This window comes from Notamacropus eugenii, chromosome 4 (genome assembly GCF_028372415.1).
Source record: "Notamacropus eugenii isolate mMacEug1 chromosome 4, mMacEug1.pri_v2, whole genome shotgun sequence".
Lineage (NCBI taxonomy): Eukaryota > Metazoa > Chordata > Mammalia > Diprotodontia > Macropodidae > Notamacropus > Notamacropus eugenii.
In genome coordinates, this window is record NC_092875.1 from 144,233,866 (window position 1) to 144,249,885 (window position 16,020).

Genomic DNA, 16,020 nt, shown 5'->3' on the forward strand with positions numbered 1-16,020 from the left:
AGTAGGAGCTTCATAAACATTTACTGGCTGTCTACTGAGTCTGTTGCTAGGATCAGATTTCATAAAGTTTGCAAAGTACTTTGTTAACCTTAATGTCCTATGTTAATATCCAAAAGAAATATATGAATGGTTATTATTTGGCTGTATGAAAACAGAATTCTGGGAATGTGGAGGCCATAGCGGAGGATTTAGAGAATTCCATACATTGTAAGGGCCTTTGCCACTACATCATATCCTTATTGCAGTGGTGCGGTTCCATTTCAAAGTCTGCTTTGTTCCCATCATATGACTGAGATTTCCTCTATTAAAAAAAAGAATTTCCAAACTTCTCCAATGATCTGGAATTTTATTCCATCCATATACATGCATAGTAACAACATTTGTTGAGAAATCATTTCTATCAGAAGTAGAACATTATCTTTGTGATCACCAGGTGCAGTATTGCTACTCATGTTTAAATAGATCTTATATATGAATTAAATTCATACTTGCAGCATTGAGTTTAGGGTTTCAATTTTGACTGTGCCTTTCAAAAGATAAAACTGATTAATACATCCTCATTACTTACAATACTGCTTCCAGTAATTTTGTTCATTCTTTATAAAGTATTGCATTTAACAGCAAAGGTTTAAAAATTGAGACAGAGATGCATCAGTGAAAGAAAATACAAGTACTATACAAGAAAAAAATTGCCATCTTCATTTAACGTACATGTTTAAGATTAAGAAAATGGACGGAAACATACCTCTACATACAAATGCAAAGCCTAATGACTAAGGGACTGTATCTGCTAAAATATAAAGTGCAAAATGGAGCCTGGTCATTTAAGAATTGAAATCTTAAGGCGAACTTTACAGCATGTGTATTGAAAATGTCCTTGCAAGTTATATTTTAGCATATACATATATCTGCAACAGCATATAAGAAAAAAATCAGGATACACAAGTGCTTTTGAAGCTATTTCTAAAATGCCTTTTTCTGTATTGTTTGTGACTATTTTCTTTAAAACCTACTATACAGTGCAAACCATATGTGCTACACAATAACTATACAATAACATTACAAATGACTTTAATATAAAGTTTTTAAATAAAAATAACATAACCACAGCTATGAATACTGCTGGTAAAATAAATTAATATTTTTGAAAATGGCACCAAGAATACACTTTACTAATGGACTGTAATGAAATTACACCTTAAGTCTTCAACTCAGCCATAATGAGTTATCTCCTGATTGCCCAGATAGCATTCAAGCGTCTTTGCTTGGACTGCATGGAACAAGATACTAAACACTGGTACCAAAGGTGACTGACAGGTTTGTTGGTAGGTTGTTTGTTATTTTTTTTCATTTGACATGTTCTGCTGCATGTGACGAGCAATAGAACTTCTTGTGAGTGATAAAGTTTGAAAGGTTGTTGAACTGGATGTCACACAGGCGGCAGTATTTTCCACTGGTTGGAGCCTGGGTGGAGCCATTCACACCTTTTGCTATACTAGACAACTGTTCCTCTGCAGAAGGCATTGCCGGAGACACATTTTCATTTGCAGCTAATGGGTTCTCAGAGATCCAAGATGGAGACTTGTGTCCATCTTCATGCTGAGGATTCTGAGAAATGTTCTCTTGCTGTGGGTTTGCAGCAGGCCTTTCATCTTGTTTCAGGCCACCATTCACTATTACCATGCCTCTGTTCTTGGGTAACAATGGCAGGGACTCTTTCTTCTGGCCAGCACACCCATTCGAAGGGGGCTGGCCTTTGGGTGACTCACTGTCAGCATTTGTGCTTTGATCTATGTCAGTGTTATGAATGACCAGAGAACCAGAAATGTAATCGCTTGGCTTTATTCCATAATATGGAGAAAGCTGGTCTGCTCCTTTAGCTTTCTTTATCGCTCCAGGGTAAAGGCATTGCGGAAGAAACAAAGGTTTGCTTTCTTCTTTTGTGGCAATAATCTGAGCAGCTTCACTAAAGACTTTCAGTCCTTGTAGAGTGGCTAAGTGGGAGGAAAATAAGTTTCCATTGGGAGAAGGCTGCTTCAAGTTTCCATTTTTCTCACATTTTATTATACTTCTTTCATAGCTGACATCAGGGCTGCTCCGTTCACTTTCTGGATTTGGAAATACTTTGCCATCCAGTTGTCCAAGGTCATTACGCTGATGTGCAGTGACAGGGCAAAAATTCTGTTTGTGGGCCAGATAGTTCTCTACTTTATTGAAACTGATCTTGCAAACAGTGCACTCATGGTAATCCAGCAGCCTTTTTGGAGATGTGGATGTCCTCTCAGACTGAGATAAACACTTTTTGCTGAGATCGATGGGTACATCCATCTCCAAACAGGATACGTTAGGATGAGAAGTGTCACACTTGGAAACTGGAACACATTTGTTGATGGAGAGAGATGTTTCCAGATGCTTGGAGACAATTCCTGGGAAGATATCACATCTTGGGTGGTAGCAGTCTCCCATTCCTTCTGTGGAGTCCTGTGTAGATGTACAAGGATTGCTGAGGTTGGCTACTTCCAGGAAACGCTGCTGGACAAGTTGAGGCCTTGACTCCTGTTCAGGGAGGCACATCTCATACATCTTCCTTCTCTTGCGGGTACGCATTGTTCTCTGCATAGCAGGCACTTTGTTGGAAGCAGACCTCTTTAGGGGAGGGTCATGGCGAGTTGCGCAGTAATACTGCTTGTGGACCATATAGGTTTCATGTCGACTGAAGGTGATGTTGCAAGCATCACAAGTAGTTTTATTAGGATCGCTTTCCCCCTCCACTAAAGAAAGATTAGAATTCTTTATATCAGCAGGTTTTCCATTGATTTTATCATCACTACTACTAGAAGCAGATAACTTTTTAACTTGTGTAGGGAAGTCCTTGTCATGGCCCTTTCCACTTGGCCCGATCAAATCTAAGACTGTAGAGGAATTGATACAAGATGTTTGAAGGAGCTGATTCTCGGGATCAGAAGGATGAGGAGCTGTGTTAAGAAGGTTGATGGAGCTCTGACCATTGTTAGGGCTTACAGCCTCTGGTATCTTCTCTGAAACACTGGGGAATTCAGGAGACTTGGCCATCTGCTGCCATCGGCTGCTGCAATAATGCTTTTTGTGCACCAGGTAATTGTCCAGGTTGTTAAATGTTATGTTGCACTCAAAACAAGTGGCCCCTTTGGGCATTAGAGGACTGTAGATCACAGGAGGGTAGCTGCTACTTCCATGCCTCAGCCTTCTATGTACCAGTTCAGACATCTTGGCCAAGATCTCTGAAGCCTGAGGAACCACTGTGATATCCTGGGGAAAAGCAAACTGAGATAGAAAAGGGCCCATAGGGAAAGAGGGACCAATGCCAGGCTGAACTGGAGATGAGGCAAGTCTTGGGCTGGAAGGTTCAGACTTGATTTTTGTATAGGAAAAGCTTTGTTTATTGGCTGAAGGCTGTAATTCTTGTCTCTGATTTGGGAGAAAAAGCTGATTCTTTTTCTCACACTTATCCAGCTCCGTGTCAGAGCTAGCATCTTTAGTCTGCATGCCCTTTTGATTCTGGGGAAGTTCATTTCTACTGAACATCTCCGAGGTCGGCTGTATGTTGTCTTCATTTCCACTTGGGGAGTGTTCAATGTCACTTTCTCTTGGGAGTTTGTTGCTGGAAACGTGAACTTCTTGGTGCTGCATTAGCTCCCTCTGAGTTTGGAAGCCAAAGTGACAATGGTTACATCGGAAGGCAGCTTGAGTGAGGTGAGAGAACAGGTGCTGGTGAAAATTGATCACGGAGTCAGCAGTGTAGTTACAAATGGTGCATTTTAGACTAGCACCAGGAGGGAGGAATTCTTCCATTTTCACACCTGGGGAGAAATCGAAAAGGAGATGGCTAAGAACCAAAAATATTGGTTGTCAATGAACATGGTCCATTCTGAGGAACTTGAGTATTTATTTATTTTAGCAGCTTAACAGCTGAACTGGCCAAACTGACACAGATAACTTTAAATAGCAATTTTCTTTTTCTTTTGAGATACTCCATTTTATGTATCATATTGATACTTCCACCAAGATACCCAGGAAAGAGCAATAGATTTGGAGTTAAAATACTTGGGTTGAAATCTTAACTCTTGTCATTTACCACCAGTGTGATCTGGGGCAAGTCACTTAACTCATCTAGTCTGTTTTCTCGACTGTAGAATGTGGGGGGTTTGGAGGAGATGACCTTAAAGTTCAATAGCCCCTTGAAAATTGTGATCTGTCATGGCACCCTATATTTTTAGAATGCTTTTACATTTTTAAAGGGCCTTCATATGCTTTATCTCTCATGATTCTTATGATGATCCTATGACATAGTAGGGTAGGTTCTATTATCCTAATTTAACAGAAGGGTAGACTGAAGTCCAGAAGGTTTAAAAACTAGACTGACACCACACAGCAATCGTAGAGCCTGGGTTTAAACCCAGACCTCCTGACTCCTTGTTCAGCGTTCTTTCCCTTAGAACATTCTGCTTATTAGGAAAATACTACTTCTACTATATTAATTTACAGATCAACTTTTCTTTAAAATGTAGCAGTGTTTCTGAAAATGTGTTCTTTTTAAATTTTATTTAAAATACTACTTTTAATTTAATCTTAAAATATTTAAGTTAAAAATTTTAAAAATAAACCATTTTAAATGTGAAAAATGAGATCAATGAATGAATTCTAAAGTGAATCCTTTTGCAAAGCAAATCATCCTCCTTTATTTTTTTAAATCCTTATTTTTCTATTTCAGGGTGACTTAAAACAAGGTGCTCACTCATTTGGTAGAGTATTAACACTTAATTTGCTAATATGATCTAATCTGCTATGTTTTGTCTTCATAGAATAGAATAGAATGGGCACTGAATTATGAATCAACAGTACCAAAGAGATGCATAGGAATAATAGCTTTAGGCCTGAGGGGTCATTGAGTATAAACCTCTCATATTACAAATGGGAAAACTGAGGCCCAGAGAGATGAAATGACTTACCCAGACTGACAGATCTAAGAACTGTTGGAGGTAGGATTCAAATGTAGTTCTTCCTGAGTCCAAGTCCCATACTCTATATACTACATCATACTGACTTTCATAACATGAAATCAAAGAACGACATAGCTGAAGGTATGGAGTTCTTATAATTTTCTCTTATTTCCCATACCAAGGAATATAGTACTTTTTTCCCCAGTTTTTCCTCCACATTGGATAGCTATTATGTAGCACATATGGTGCCTCCAGTACTGTTCAGTCAGATTTGTGGTTCTCCATGCTCACCATATGGGAAGGCCAACTTTCCCTGAACCCTCTACTTTACCAGATGATTAAATTCGGCCTGTGTGAGGACCAAGGAGCAAGGTGAGTAGAAAGAAATTGAGGTGCTCCTACAACCACAACAGTCATAACTTTTCTCTCAACTATGTGGCTTAAAGGAAGGATTCCTCTGTCCTCTGAAACTCCTTGGCCCAATCATCAAAGAATTGTTAAGAGGTGCCCTATTGACTTTGGAGTCGTGTAATGATTTCTGATGACTCTGCTCTACCTAAAGGGGTGTCTCAAAAGGTGTGGCAAAATCAACGAAGCTAATATACTTCATTCATTTACACATACACACAGAAACAGAGAGAGAGAGAGAGAGAGAGAGGTCTATATTTTAAGTGGAATACATGTAGCAAATCTTTTTGAAGGAGCGATTGTTGATGGGATATAGTGATGCGGAAAGAAAAGTTGGGGTTAAAGAGAGGTCTACCATAGAACTCTAAAGGAAATGGGATCTCCTACTACAACTGGATTCTAGAGAAAAACGTTTGGGGTTTACCTGTCAAGGTGAAAAGACTATGAAGTTTAAAACACTAGTGGCAGCTAGGTGAATCATCAGAGAACTGATCCTGTAGTCATAAGAACTGAGTTCAAATCCCACCTCTTATACTTATTAGCTCTACAACCCTAAACAAGTTACATAATCAACAAATGAAAGCATGGGACTCAATATCCTCTTTACAACTTGAAATCTATGATATTATGACCACAATTGCCACAGATTAATGACACTGAAAATCTACTGTTGGTAGATGCCCTGGAAGTCAAATTATACAAACTGATAAGGTAAAAGATAAAATCAGAAAACAGAACAACTACTTTTGCTTTTCTCATGAGCTTAATTTTAGTAAACTAAAGAAATGATGGGCTTCACTTCCATGGTTAAATGCAGGGTAAATCTGCTAAATAAACTGCTTCAGCTTGCAAAGACTGATAGACCCAGGAAGTAAATGAACTAAAGTCAGCATTAAGTCGATTCCACATTGGCTACTCTGGATTCCTCTGGAGGATAATTACATTTCACATGAATACCAGGGAAAGTCTCTCCACTAATGGATATCATGGCAAGACTTGAAGGTAGGTCTTCCTGATCCCAGTCTCCAGTACTCTACCCACCACACCATGCTGCCTCTTCTATTTCTTAGATTGGGGAAAACAGGAGCATATGAGTTGTAGGCACACATCTGGGGTAGAAAGTTTATTCAGGAAGGACAGGATATTAAAGTACTCTTGGCGTTTTAAAAAGAAAACTGGCCTAGAAGAACCGCATGAGAACCTTAAAGATTTCTAATGACCATGTTAATCTCTAGGAGAAGGCGAAGGGGAAACTTACCACTGTGGGAATTTAGGTGCATTTCCAGGGCTCGGGCATTGGAAAAAGTTTTGGTGCACTGTGGAAAGGGGCAAGCACTGGATATCTGATGAGGAGCGTCTTCATTCTCTTCTGCCATGGGGGGCCCATCTCTTTGTCTCCCACTGCAGTAGTACATGAGATGTGCTTGCAAATTCCGCTCACTTCGATACCAAATGCCACAGGACTTACAAGGGAATATATCCTCTGAAAAGAAAAACAGTACATTTGTGAGCTTCAGTACATTTGGAACCAATGATGAGGAAAGCATCTGTTGGTTTTCTTGTTCTCAGTTCCTAAGATCCAACCAGAAAAGCAGCCAATGAGATGAGTAACAAATTTGAATGGAGCTCCAAAAAGAAACAAATACAATGAACGTCTATTAAATATTTACTATAGGTAGAGCATTTTTCTAGATGCTCGGTAAGATATGAGGTTAAAAACAGTCCATGTGTTCAAGAAGCTTGTACAATTGAATAAGTAGTGCAGCAGACAGAATGTTGGGTGTGAAGTCAGTGTGTCCCAAATTCAAATCCTGCTTCAGATACTTCCTAGACAAATGACCCTGGGCAAGGCATGTAACCTCTGTTTACTTCAGTTTCCTCAACTGTAAAATGGGAATAATATCACCTACCTCACAGGACTGCTGTGAAGATCAAGTGAAATAATATTTGAGAGTGCTCAGTATGTAATATGGGGCACATAGTAGGTGTCATGTAAGTGTTATCTATTATTATTAAAATAATAATTTTACACAGATAATTGTAGAGTTGTATAAACAACTTTTTTAAAAGGCAGTATGGCACAATGAATAGAAGGATGGCCTTGAGGTCAGGACAATGTGGGCTGCAGATTTGTCACAAGTATTGCTCATGTGATCTAGGAAAAATCATTTAACTTCTCAATGCCTTAGGGGACTCTTTACAACTATAAGTTGCAGAGTATCTCCCAAAGGTATTGATAGAGGGAGCTATGAAAATTCCCTCTACCAATGAAATCATTGGTCTCATTTTAAAAATTATGCATATATATTTACATATAATATGTGCATATATGATTACATGTATATATGTCTATAATCAGGGTGGAGAGACTTATTTAATTTCAGTAATGTAGCAAACTTCAGTCAGAAGCTTTCTGCACTACAGTAGACTGACTGGCAATCTCTTTGTTAACTATGAATTTTAGAGTTGCTTGGGATAATTAAGAGGTTAAATGACATTCATTAAACAAAATCATTTACTTTAAATTTTAAGAGGCAGATGACTCTGTGTATGTCAGAGGGAGGACTCAAGTAAAGGTCTTCTTTAAAAAAAAATTCTGAACTTAAAACATGAATAATCCCTACTACCCCAACTGTCAGTACTACATTTACACAGAATATATATAGAGAAAACTACTTTAAAAAAACATACACACCATCTGCATATACATTGATGTGTATATAAAATGTATATATATATATAATGCACACACACGTAATAAATTCCACATGTTAATTTCAAAACTTTCCCATTTTTCTGTCAATATTTTCACTATAATCTTTTGCTGACATATTGCTGTTAATCAGCAAGCACATATTAAGTGAATTCCATTTTCCTGGTGATATGCAAGATGCTGGGGATACAAATAAAAAAGAAAGATAGGAAATATATAAAAAATGCAAAGAATTTTGAGGAGCTCCACTAACAACCAGGGAAATCAGTGGAGATCCCTTAAGTGTCTCTTAAGCTCTTGAAGGCATCTGGGGATTCAGGAAGTAGCCATGAGGGAAGGTATTCCAGGCAGTGGGGAGAGACTTTGAAAAGGCACAAAAGTGAAAGATGCAATGCTCTATTTGGGAACTGTGCAGTAGATCAGTTTGGCTGAAGCATAGAGAGCATGATGAGATTGGAAAGAAGAGTTGGGGAAAAAGCCAGACTGTCAAAACAGAGAAGTATGTAATTTGTCACACAGGCAGTAATAAGAGTATTGATCAGAGTATTTATTACGTAAGATTCCCTACAACATGGCTGCTTTAGCTCCACTTACCCTGACAGAAATTCCAATACAATTATCACTGAAATCATGTTGTACATTATATGTAATAATATTGATGAGTATTTATGTAGCACTCTAAGGTTTGCTAAGAGCTTTTACAAATATTATCTCTGAGTTTCGATTTGAACTCATTTCTTTCTTACTAACACTCTATCCACTGCACCAGTTTTCTCATGATGTATATATAAAAATTACATGCTATATTTATAAAGCAATCAACTATGATGAGAACAGAGATCCTCTGAGAAAATTTTGTTTGTAGAGATATTTTCCTCACATGAAAATAAAATTATGTATTAATCAAACATATATTAAGAAAATTTTTCGGATATCAAAATAGGATTACTTTTCTTTCTTTTGCTTAAAAATTTCCCAGGCCCCCTTTACTTTATGAGTATTTTTAGGCCTCTCTGGGACCAATTCTTATCAGTTCTCTCAACATATTTGAAGCCCCAAAGTGTTCCATTGTCAAATTAATCATATTTAAAGGGTCTCTTATTCAGCTAAGTAGGCTTGTAAAGTATCCAAACGGTTCATGGTGTCAGTGTCTCGTGTCACTCAGGAGTTGACATCTGCACTGAAAGGTTTTTAGTCTCTCTCTCTCTCTCTCTCTCTCTCTCTCTCTCTCTCTCTCTCTCCATAATAATCCCAGATACTTTGAGTTTCCATAGCCTCACAGCCAGTTGGGTCATACCTCGATTCCACCCCATAGAATCAACGAAGCTGCCCTCCTCAACACTTACTATTGACAATAGCTGTAGGCAAAATAGATGCCATGGCAGCTTGTTGAGGGAGCAGTTGAATTGAATCCAGCAGCCGGGCAGGATACATCCCTTCTGTGAGTGTCATCTGACTGGCAGCTTGTAGCCTTGAGTCAAAATCTACCACAAAGGCAATGAGCTCCTCACCCTCAGAGATGGCCTTCGTAGTAGTGCACCAAAGCTGACCCCCTGTTAAGAAGAAAAGAGAGGGAAAAATTAATTGACAATAGAATTTTCAAGCCTGTTGGAGAGTAGATTTAACGTCAACAGCATCTTCTCATGCATCTCATGTCAGTTTAGGGGTGGATTGCCTAACCAAGGCAGCTGCCTAACCTTACCTTTCCCTTGGGAAGGGAGGGATCTCCTTTCCTGGATTAGAAGAAATATCCATCTATAATGACTAACAGTAAAAAAGGTCAAGAAAGGATATATAACCAATATCTCTTAGATAGCTATGTCAAATGTTTGGCTCTTATCCTTTTTTTAACTCATCTAAATCTTATTGCTTGAAGGAAAGAAAAAAAATTACAGTAGGTTTAGCCTAAATACATTTTTTTGCCCAAATACACACACATCTCACAAATAACCATACATATATTACATAATACATATATGCATGTGTATATGTGCATGAATGTGTGTATATATGCACGTGTGTGCACATACCTATGGGTGTACATATATCTGTATGTATTTTGCTGATGACCCTATTTCTATCACTTCTCCTTTGTGATTGGAAGTGGGAAGATCATATGTATTATAATTTTGCTCTTCAGCCTTTCAGAGTAGATACTATTTTAAAAAAGTTTTCATTGATACATTTTATTTCAACGTCACATTTTTTCCTGATATCACTTAACCTTTAAATTTTCCCTTTTCACAAAGAAAAAGTTAAACACAACTGATGACAAAATAACCACATATGACAGCATATCATAATACCCAAGGCTTATAGATTTAGATCTGAAAAAGACCTTTGAGGTCATTAGTCCAACTACCAACACCCACAGTGCCCAACCTTTTTTATAAGAAGAGCAAAGTGTTTTTTAATTAGCTGCTTTCAAATGGATTTATTCATTTTAGAAAAAAATGACTAATTAAACATAAATATCATACAAAATATATAATATATTCTTATATCTCATAGCAAATAGTAATTCACATATATTTAGTGTCTTCCATTTTCTTAGACATTTTTGCATCTGTAGTTATGATCTATAGTCCAGAGAGACTGGTCTAATTGGGGGAGAGGGGAAGATGGTATTTATTTTTTTGTTTTGATTTCCATTTTCAGTTCTGAACTTTCTTCCCTCCCTACTATCCCCTCTTCTATCGTTTGAGAGGGAATATAATACCTACTATCCATGTGAAATCATGTAAAACATTTTCACATTAGCCATATCCCAAAAAAAAAACCCAAAATAAAACATAAAACGAAAAAGGTATGCTTCAATCTGCAATCTCAATTCATCAATTCTCTATCTAGTGGACAGCATTTTTCATTATTAGCTCTTTGGAACTGGGGTGGATCATTGGATTGATTAGAGTTACTAACTCTTTAACAAATAGTTGGTCATCTTTACAATATTGCTGTTGCTATGTATACTGTTCCCCTAGTTCTGCTCACTTCATTTTTTATCAGTTCACATAAGTCTTTCCAGGTTTTTCTGAAACCATCCCCTTCATCATTTGTTATAGTACAATAGTATTCCATGGGATTCATATACCATAATGTGTAGCCATTCTCTAATTGACAGGCATCCATTGTTTCTAAATCTTTTGCCACCATAAAAAGAGCTGGTATTAATACATTCGTACACATGGATCCTTTTTTTCCTTTGATCTTTTTGGGGGTACAGAACTAGTAGCAGTATCACTGGTCAAAAGGTGGAAAGAGATGTATAGCCCTTTGGGCATAGTTCTAAATTTTTCTCCAGAATGACTGGACCTGTCATTCCAACAACAGTGGACTCCAAGAGTCCACTCCACTAACAGTGCATTAATGCACCTATTTTTCCACATCCCCTCCAGCTTTATCATTTTTCCTTTTCTGTTATCTTATCCAATTTGATGTGTATGAGGTAGGATCTCTGAGCTATTTTAATGTGCATTCTCTAATTATTAGTGATTTTGAATATTTTTTTATATGACCATTGATAGCTTTGATTTCTTCCTCTGAAAACTGCCTATTCATATCTTTTGTTGTTGTTACTGTCAGGTCATTTCAGTGGTGTCCTACTCTTTGTGACCTCATATGGGGTTTTCTTGGCAGAGACACTGGAGTGATTTGCCATTTCCTTCTCTAGCTCATTTTACAGATGAGGAACAGAGGCAAACAGGGTTAAGTGACTTGCACACGGTCACATACCTGGGAAATATCCGAAGTGAGATTTGAACTCAGGAAGATGAAGTCTTCCTGATTTTAGGTCTGGCGCTCTATCCATTGTATCACCTACTTGCCTTTTATATCCTTTTGACCATTTATCTCAATTGGATAAAGACTCATTTCTAGAAATTTAGCTCAGGGCCATATATACATATCTAATCTCTCTCTCTCTAGATAGATAGATATGGATATAGATATCTCTCTATATAGATACATCTTTCTATGTCTATATGTGTATATATATACATTAATATATATCTATATATGTGTGTACTTATATATGTGCATACATATATACATACATATTACATGTATGTAATATATATGTTCTGTAAAGTTTGGATTCAAAAGGCCACACACGAGGACATAGAGGGCCACATGTTGTCTCAAGGCTGTAGGTTCCCCACCCCTGAGTCCTATTCTATTCCTCTGATTAATCACTCTATTTCTTATACAGTATCCAACTGTTTTTATTATTACCACTTTGTAGTATAGTTTGAGATGTAGACCCTCTTCTTCATACTTTTCCATTGATTCCTTTGATATTTAACTTGATGTTTTTTTCATACAGTGTGCCATCTCTCACTTTGCATTAACTGTACTTTCCAGCTTGCCTTTGCCCTCTGCCAATCAGGATCCCTGTCTCCCCACCACTCTCCACACCTTATTAGGGTATTTTCCTTCTAACTACTGTGTACGTCTTTTTTATACCTGTTTACATACATTTTGTCTCCCCCATTAGAACATAGGGATTATTTTTGCTTTCTCTTTGTATCTCAAGCACTTCATAAAGTACCTGGTACACTACAAGCACTTCGGAAATGTTTGCTGGTTGATTGATTTTTGCAATCACTGGATAGAGCAGGTAAGGCAGATTTTTCCCTTCCATTTTTATAGATGAAGAAACAGGCTCAGAAATGGATTTATTTTTATAGCACAAAGATACACAGACATGTAGATACAAACAGACATACACAGACACACACATACAGACACACACACAGCACCTCAAACAACCCACAAAGCTAAATTCTGATATTCTCATAAGTCAGTTTCACTCTCCACGTGTTCACTACCAATTTTTGCTGACTGCTCTTTCTTATGTAATATTCCTCATAACACGATGACTGTTTTATCTTAACTTCCACTGACAGAACTTCCGGGAAAGAAGATATGCCAAAGATCTGTTTCAAAAAGGCTTATTTAAATAAATGTTTGTTTAAAGAAAAAGAACCCTTTCTTCCAATGGTAAGAAAGATATACTGTGGCTCTGTGCTGTAGTGATCATGTGACATGCATTAATAAGGAAATTACCTATGCAAGTCCATCTACCCCCATATTGGGATGAGATAATGAAGTCTCATTTATTTTATATGTTTAGACAGGCAAAGCATTTATATTTTTTAAATCTATACTTTCAAGGCAAAATATACATCTAATATACTTATGTCTGAAATAACGCTGCGTATTTCATATGCTATAAACCTTGTTTTTTCTCATGATATACATATAGCAAAAACCATGATAAACTCATTAAACAAGTAAAAATGATACTAATTTGGATAAGTCACATTTCTTTGCTTATATCTCAGCATTTCTATCTACCTTTTCAACTATACTTTATTTCCAATCCAATCCCCACTCCTACCTCAAAAGATAACATAGTGGTAAAACAACTTGTTGCAAAAAACTGAATGAAGATATAATGAAAGTGTACAAACTGGCACAATCCCATGTGTGAGAATTAGGTCATCATTTTAGAAAAAAAACTTTGGACAATTAATTAGATGAAGTTATTAGCTTTTAAAGATGAGGAAACAAATTACATTAATGACACTATTTAAGTAGAAAGATAAAGTTCATGCTGCAGGCCTCAAAGACATATAAAAATTTCAAAGTAAAGCACATGCAAGGGAAAATACACATCTGCATACTTAAACAGGCAATAGGAACCCAGATGTGAACGCTGTCAACACTTAGAATCATTCTATGTCAGAGCTGGAAGGAACTTTGTGAATGAGAGAGGTCAATCCCTCATTCCAAATTTTTTGTTATATGTGGAGGGGGAATAACTTAGCTGAACAGAAGTCTAACAGCACAAGAAGATTCATTTGAGGGCAGAGTTTTTGCTCCAAAGAGTAGGAGCTATGCTATAGCGTTTCCTTAAAGCACAAGATTCAAAGGTGTAAATGGTACTATTACAAATCATATTTTCTCTAGAACTTCCCAAGAAATGTGTCTGAACTTAATTTGTGTGTCTCTGTGATGCTGCATTGTGATTCACCCTTCTGGTTAGCTAGAGATGGCATAATCACTTGTGTCTTATCTTTACCTACCCAGAATATAAAGTATAAGAGGCAATGCGTATTTTGCAAAAAGGGGCAAACCTAGAATCCAGAAAATGAGTCTGGATCTCAACTTGGGTGTAACCTGGCTACGCTGACCATAAGCAAGTCCCATAGTTTTTGAGCTCTGTTTTCCTCATTTCTAAATGGGGACAATTTGATTAGGATAGTCCTCATCCATGTACTTTGCAAATCTTAAAACGCTGTAAATGTAAGTAACTGTTAAGAGAAGAGAATAGGAAAAGTGCAGAATTCCCACCTGCTAGGCTTCACAGTATATTCCTTGAATTTCTAGCTGCAAACTTCACATTGAAAGGCAGCATGATGTAAATTAATGCAAGTAGGATTTGGGATGAGCAGAAACTTGGGTTCAAATTTCACCTTGGGAATTCCTTAGTTATGTGAGTTGTTATGGGAAATACTCTTTTGAGATAGGATGCGAGGGAGTCTAGATCAAAGGGGTGAATCTGACATGTTCAATAGTGAGAAGGGGGTAAATAATAATAAATTTAAGGTTTTGTTTACTTTTAAGGCATTTTGCTGGCCTGCACTGGTGATATATCACTAAATATAGGATTCGATGCTTTTATTCTTATCTAATGGTTCTGGGCAGAAAGTATGTAATAAAATACACTTACTCATCTACTCCTACCCTAAAATTCAGATGAAGTCATTCTTCTAAAACTAGATAGCCTCCAAACAGCATCAACCAAAAATAAAGCAAAGCAAAACACCGTGGTAGGAGTCAAAAGACTTGAGTTTTAATCATGGTTCTACCACAATGTAGTTGTGTAATTTTGGGCAAGACACAGCTTCTCTGGCCTCTTTTAAAAATGAAGGGCTAGATACCACTACTAGTTTTATACCCCAAAAAAAGATCAAAGAAAGAGAAAAGGGACTAACTTCTTTAGAAATATTTGTAGTGGCAAAAGAACTCTAAACTAAGGGAACGCTGATAAATTGGGGAATGGCTGCACAAATTCTGGTATCTGAATGTCATCGAATTCTCTTATTCTATAAGCAATTATCAAGGTTATGGTTTCAGAGAAATCCGAGAATCTTGTAAGAACTGATATAGAAGTGTTCAGAACCGGAGCACAATCAATAAGACAACAACTCTGGAAAAACAATTTTGAAAGACTTAAGAGCTCTCTGATCAATGTAATGATCAACCATGATTCCAAAGGACTTATGACAAAGGCTAACACTCCTCACCCTCTTACAAGGAGACACTGAGACACGTGACTTTGGACGCAGGAAAGGGGGGAAGTTGATTTGCTTAACTACACATTATTTATTACAGAGGTTTCCTTTTGCTTCCCCTCCCCATTTGGGTGGTGGTAGTGGTGGTGTAATGGGAGGTCGAAAAATATAAATGCTTAATAATTAGAATTTAATTTAAAGTAAAATGAAAGGCTGGACTAGGCAACGTAAATATTAATAATAATTGATAGTATTCGGTGACTTTTAATAGCTGGATAGTATTTTTTATACATTACCATATATGATCCTCACAATAACCTTATAAGGTGAGCACTCCTAGTATTAATAATCCCATTTTACAGCTTAGGAAACTGAAATTGGGAGAGCTGAAGTGCCTTGTCTAAATTTACACAGCTAGTATTTTTCTGAGATAGGAATTGAACCCATGTCTTACCAACAATTGGTCTACGGTTCTATCCATTCTTCCTCTAAAAGTGATGATTTTTAATCTTAATGCCTTCCCTCTGAGATTACTTCCAGTTTATCCTGAATATCTCTTGTTTGGGCAGTTTCTTGCATGATGTCTTCCCTATCAGACTAAGAGTTTCTTCATGATAAGGAC

At 37.1% G+C, this 16,020-nt stretch overlaps 1 protein-coding gene across 2 annotated transcripts in view; it reads right to left on the reverse strand.

Annotated features, from left to right (window-relative positions):
• Positions 1 to 332: 332 nt before the first annotated feature.
• Positions 333 to 16,020, reverse strand: part of ZFPM2 (zinc finger protein, FOG family member 2) — a 568,693-nt gene continuing 553,005 nt past the window's right edge. For both annotated transcript variants that reach the window (XM_072603297.1, XM_072603296.1), the window contains 3 exons: positions 9,447 to 9,653; positions 6,646 to 6,870; positions 333 to 3,839 (listed from right to left, as the gene is read on the reverse strand). In XM_072603297.1, the coding sequence (XP_072459398.1) occupies positions 1,348 to 3,839; positions 6,646 to 6,870; positions 9,447 to 9,653 (2,924 nt within the window). In that variant the 3' untranslated portion in view covers positions 333 to 1,347. The remainder of the gene's footprint in view (positions 3,840 to 6,645; positions 6,871 to 9,446; positions 9,654 to 16,020) is intronic.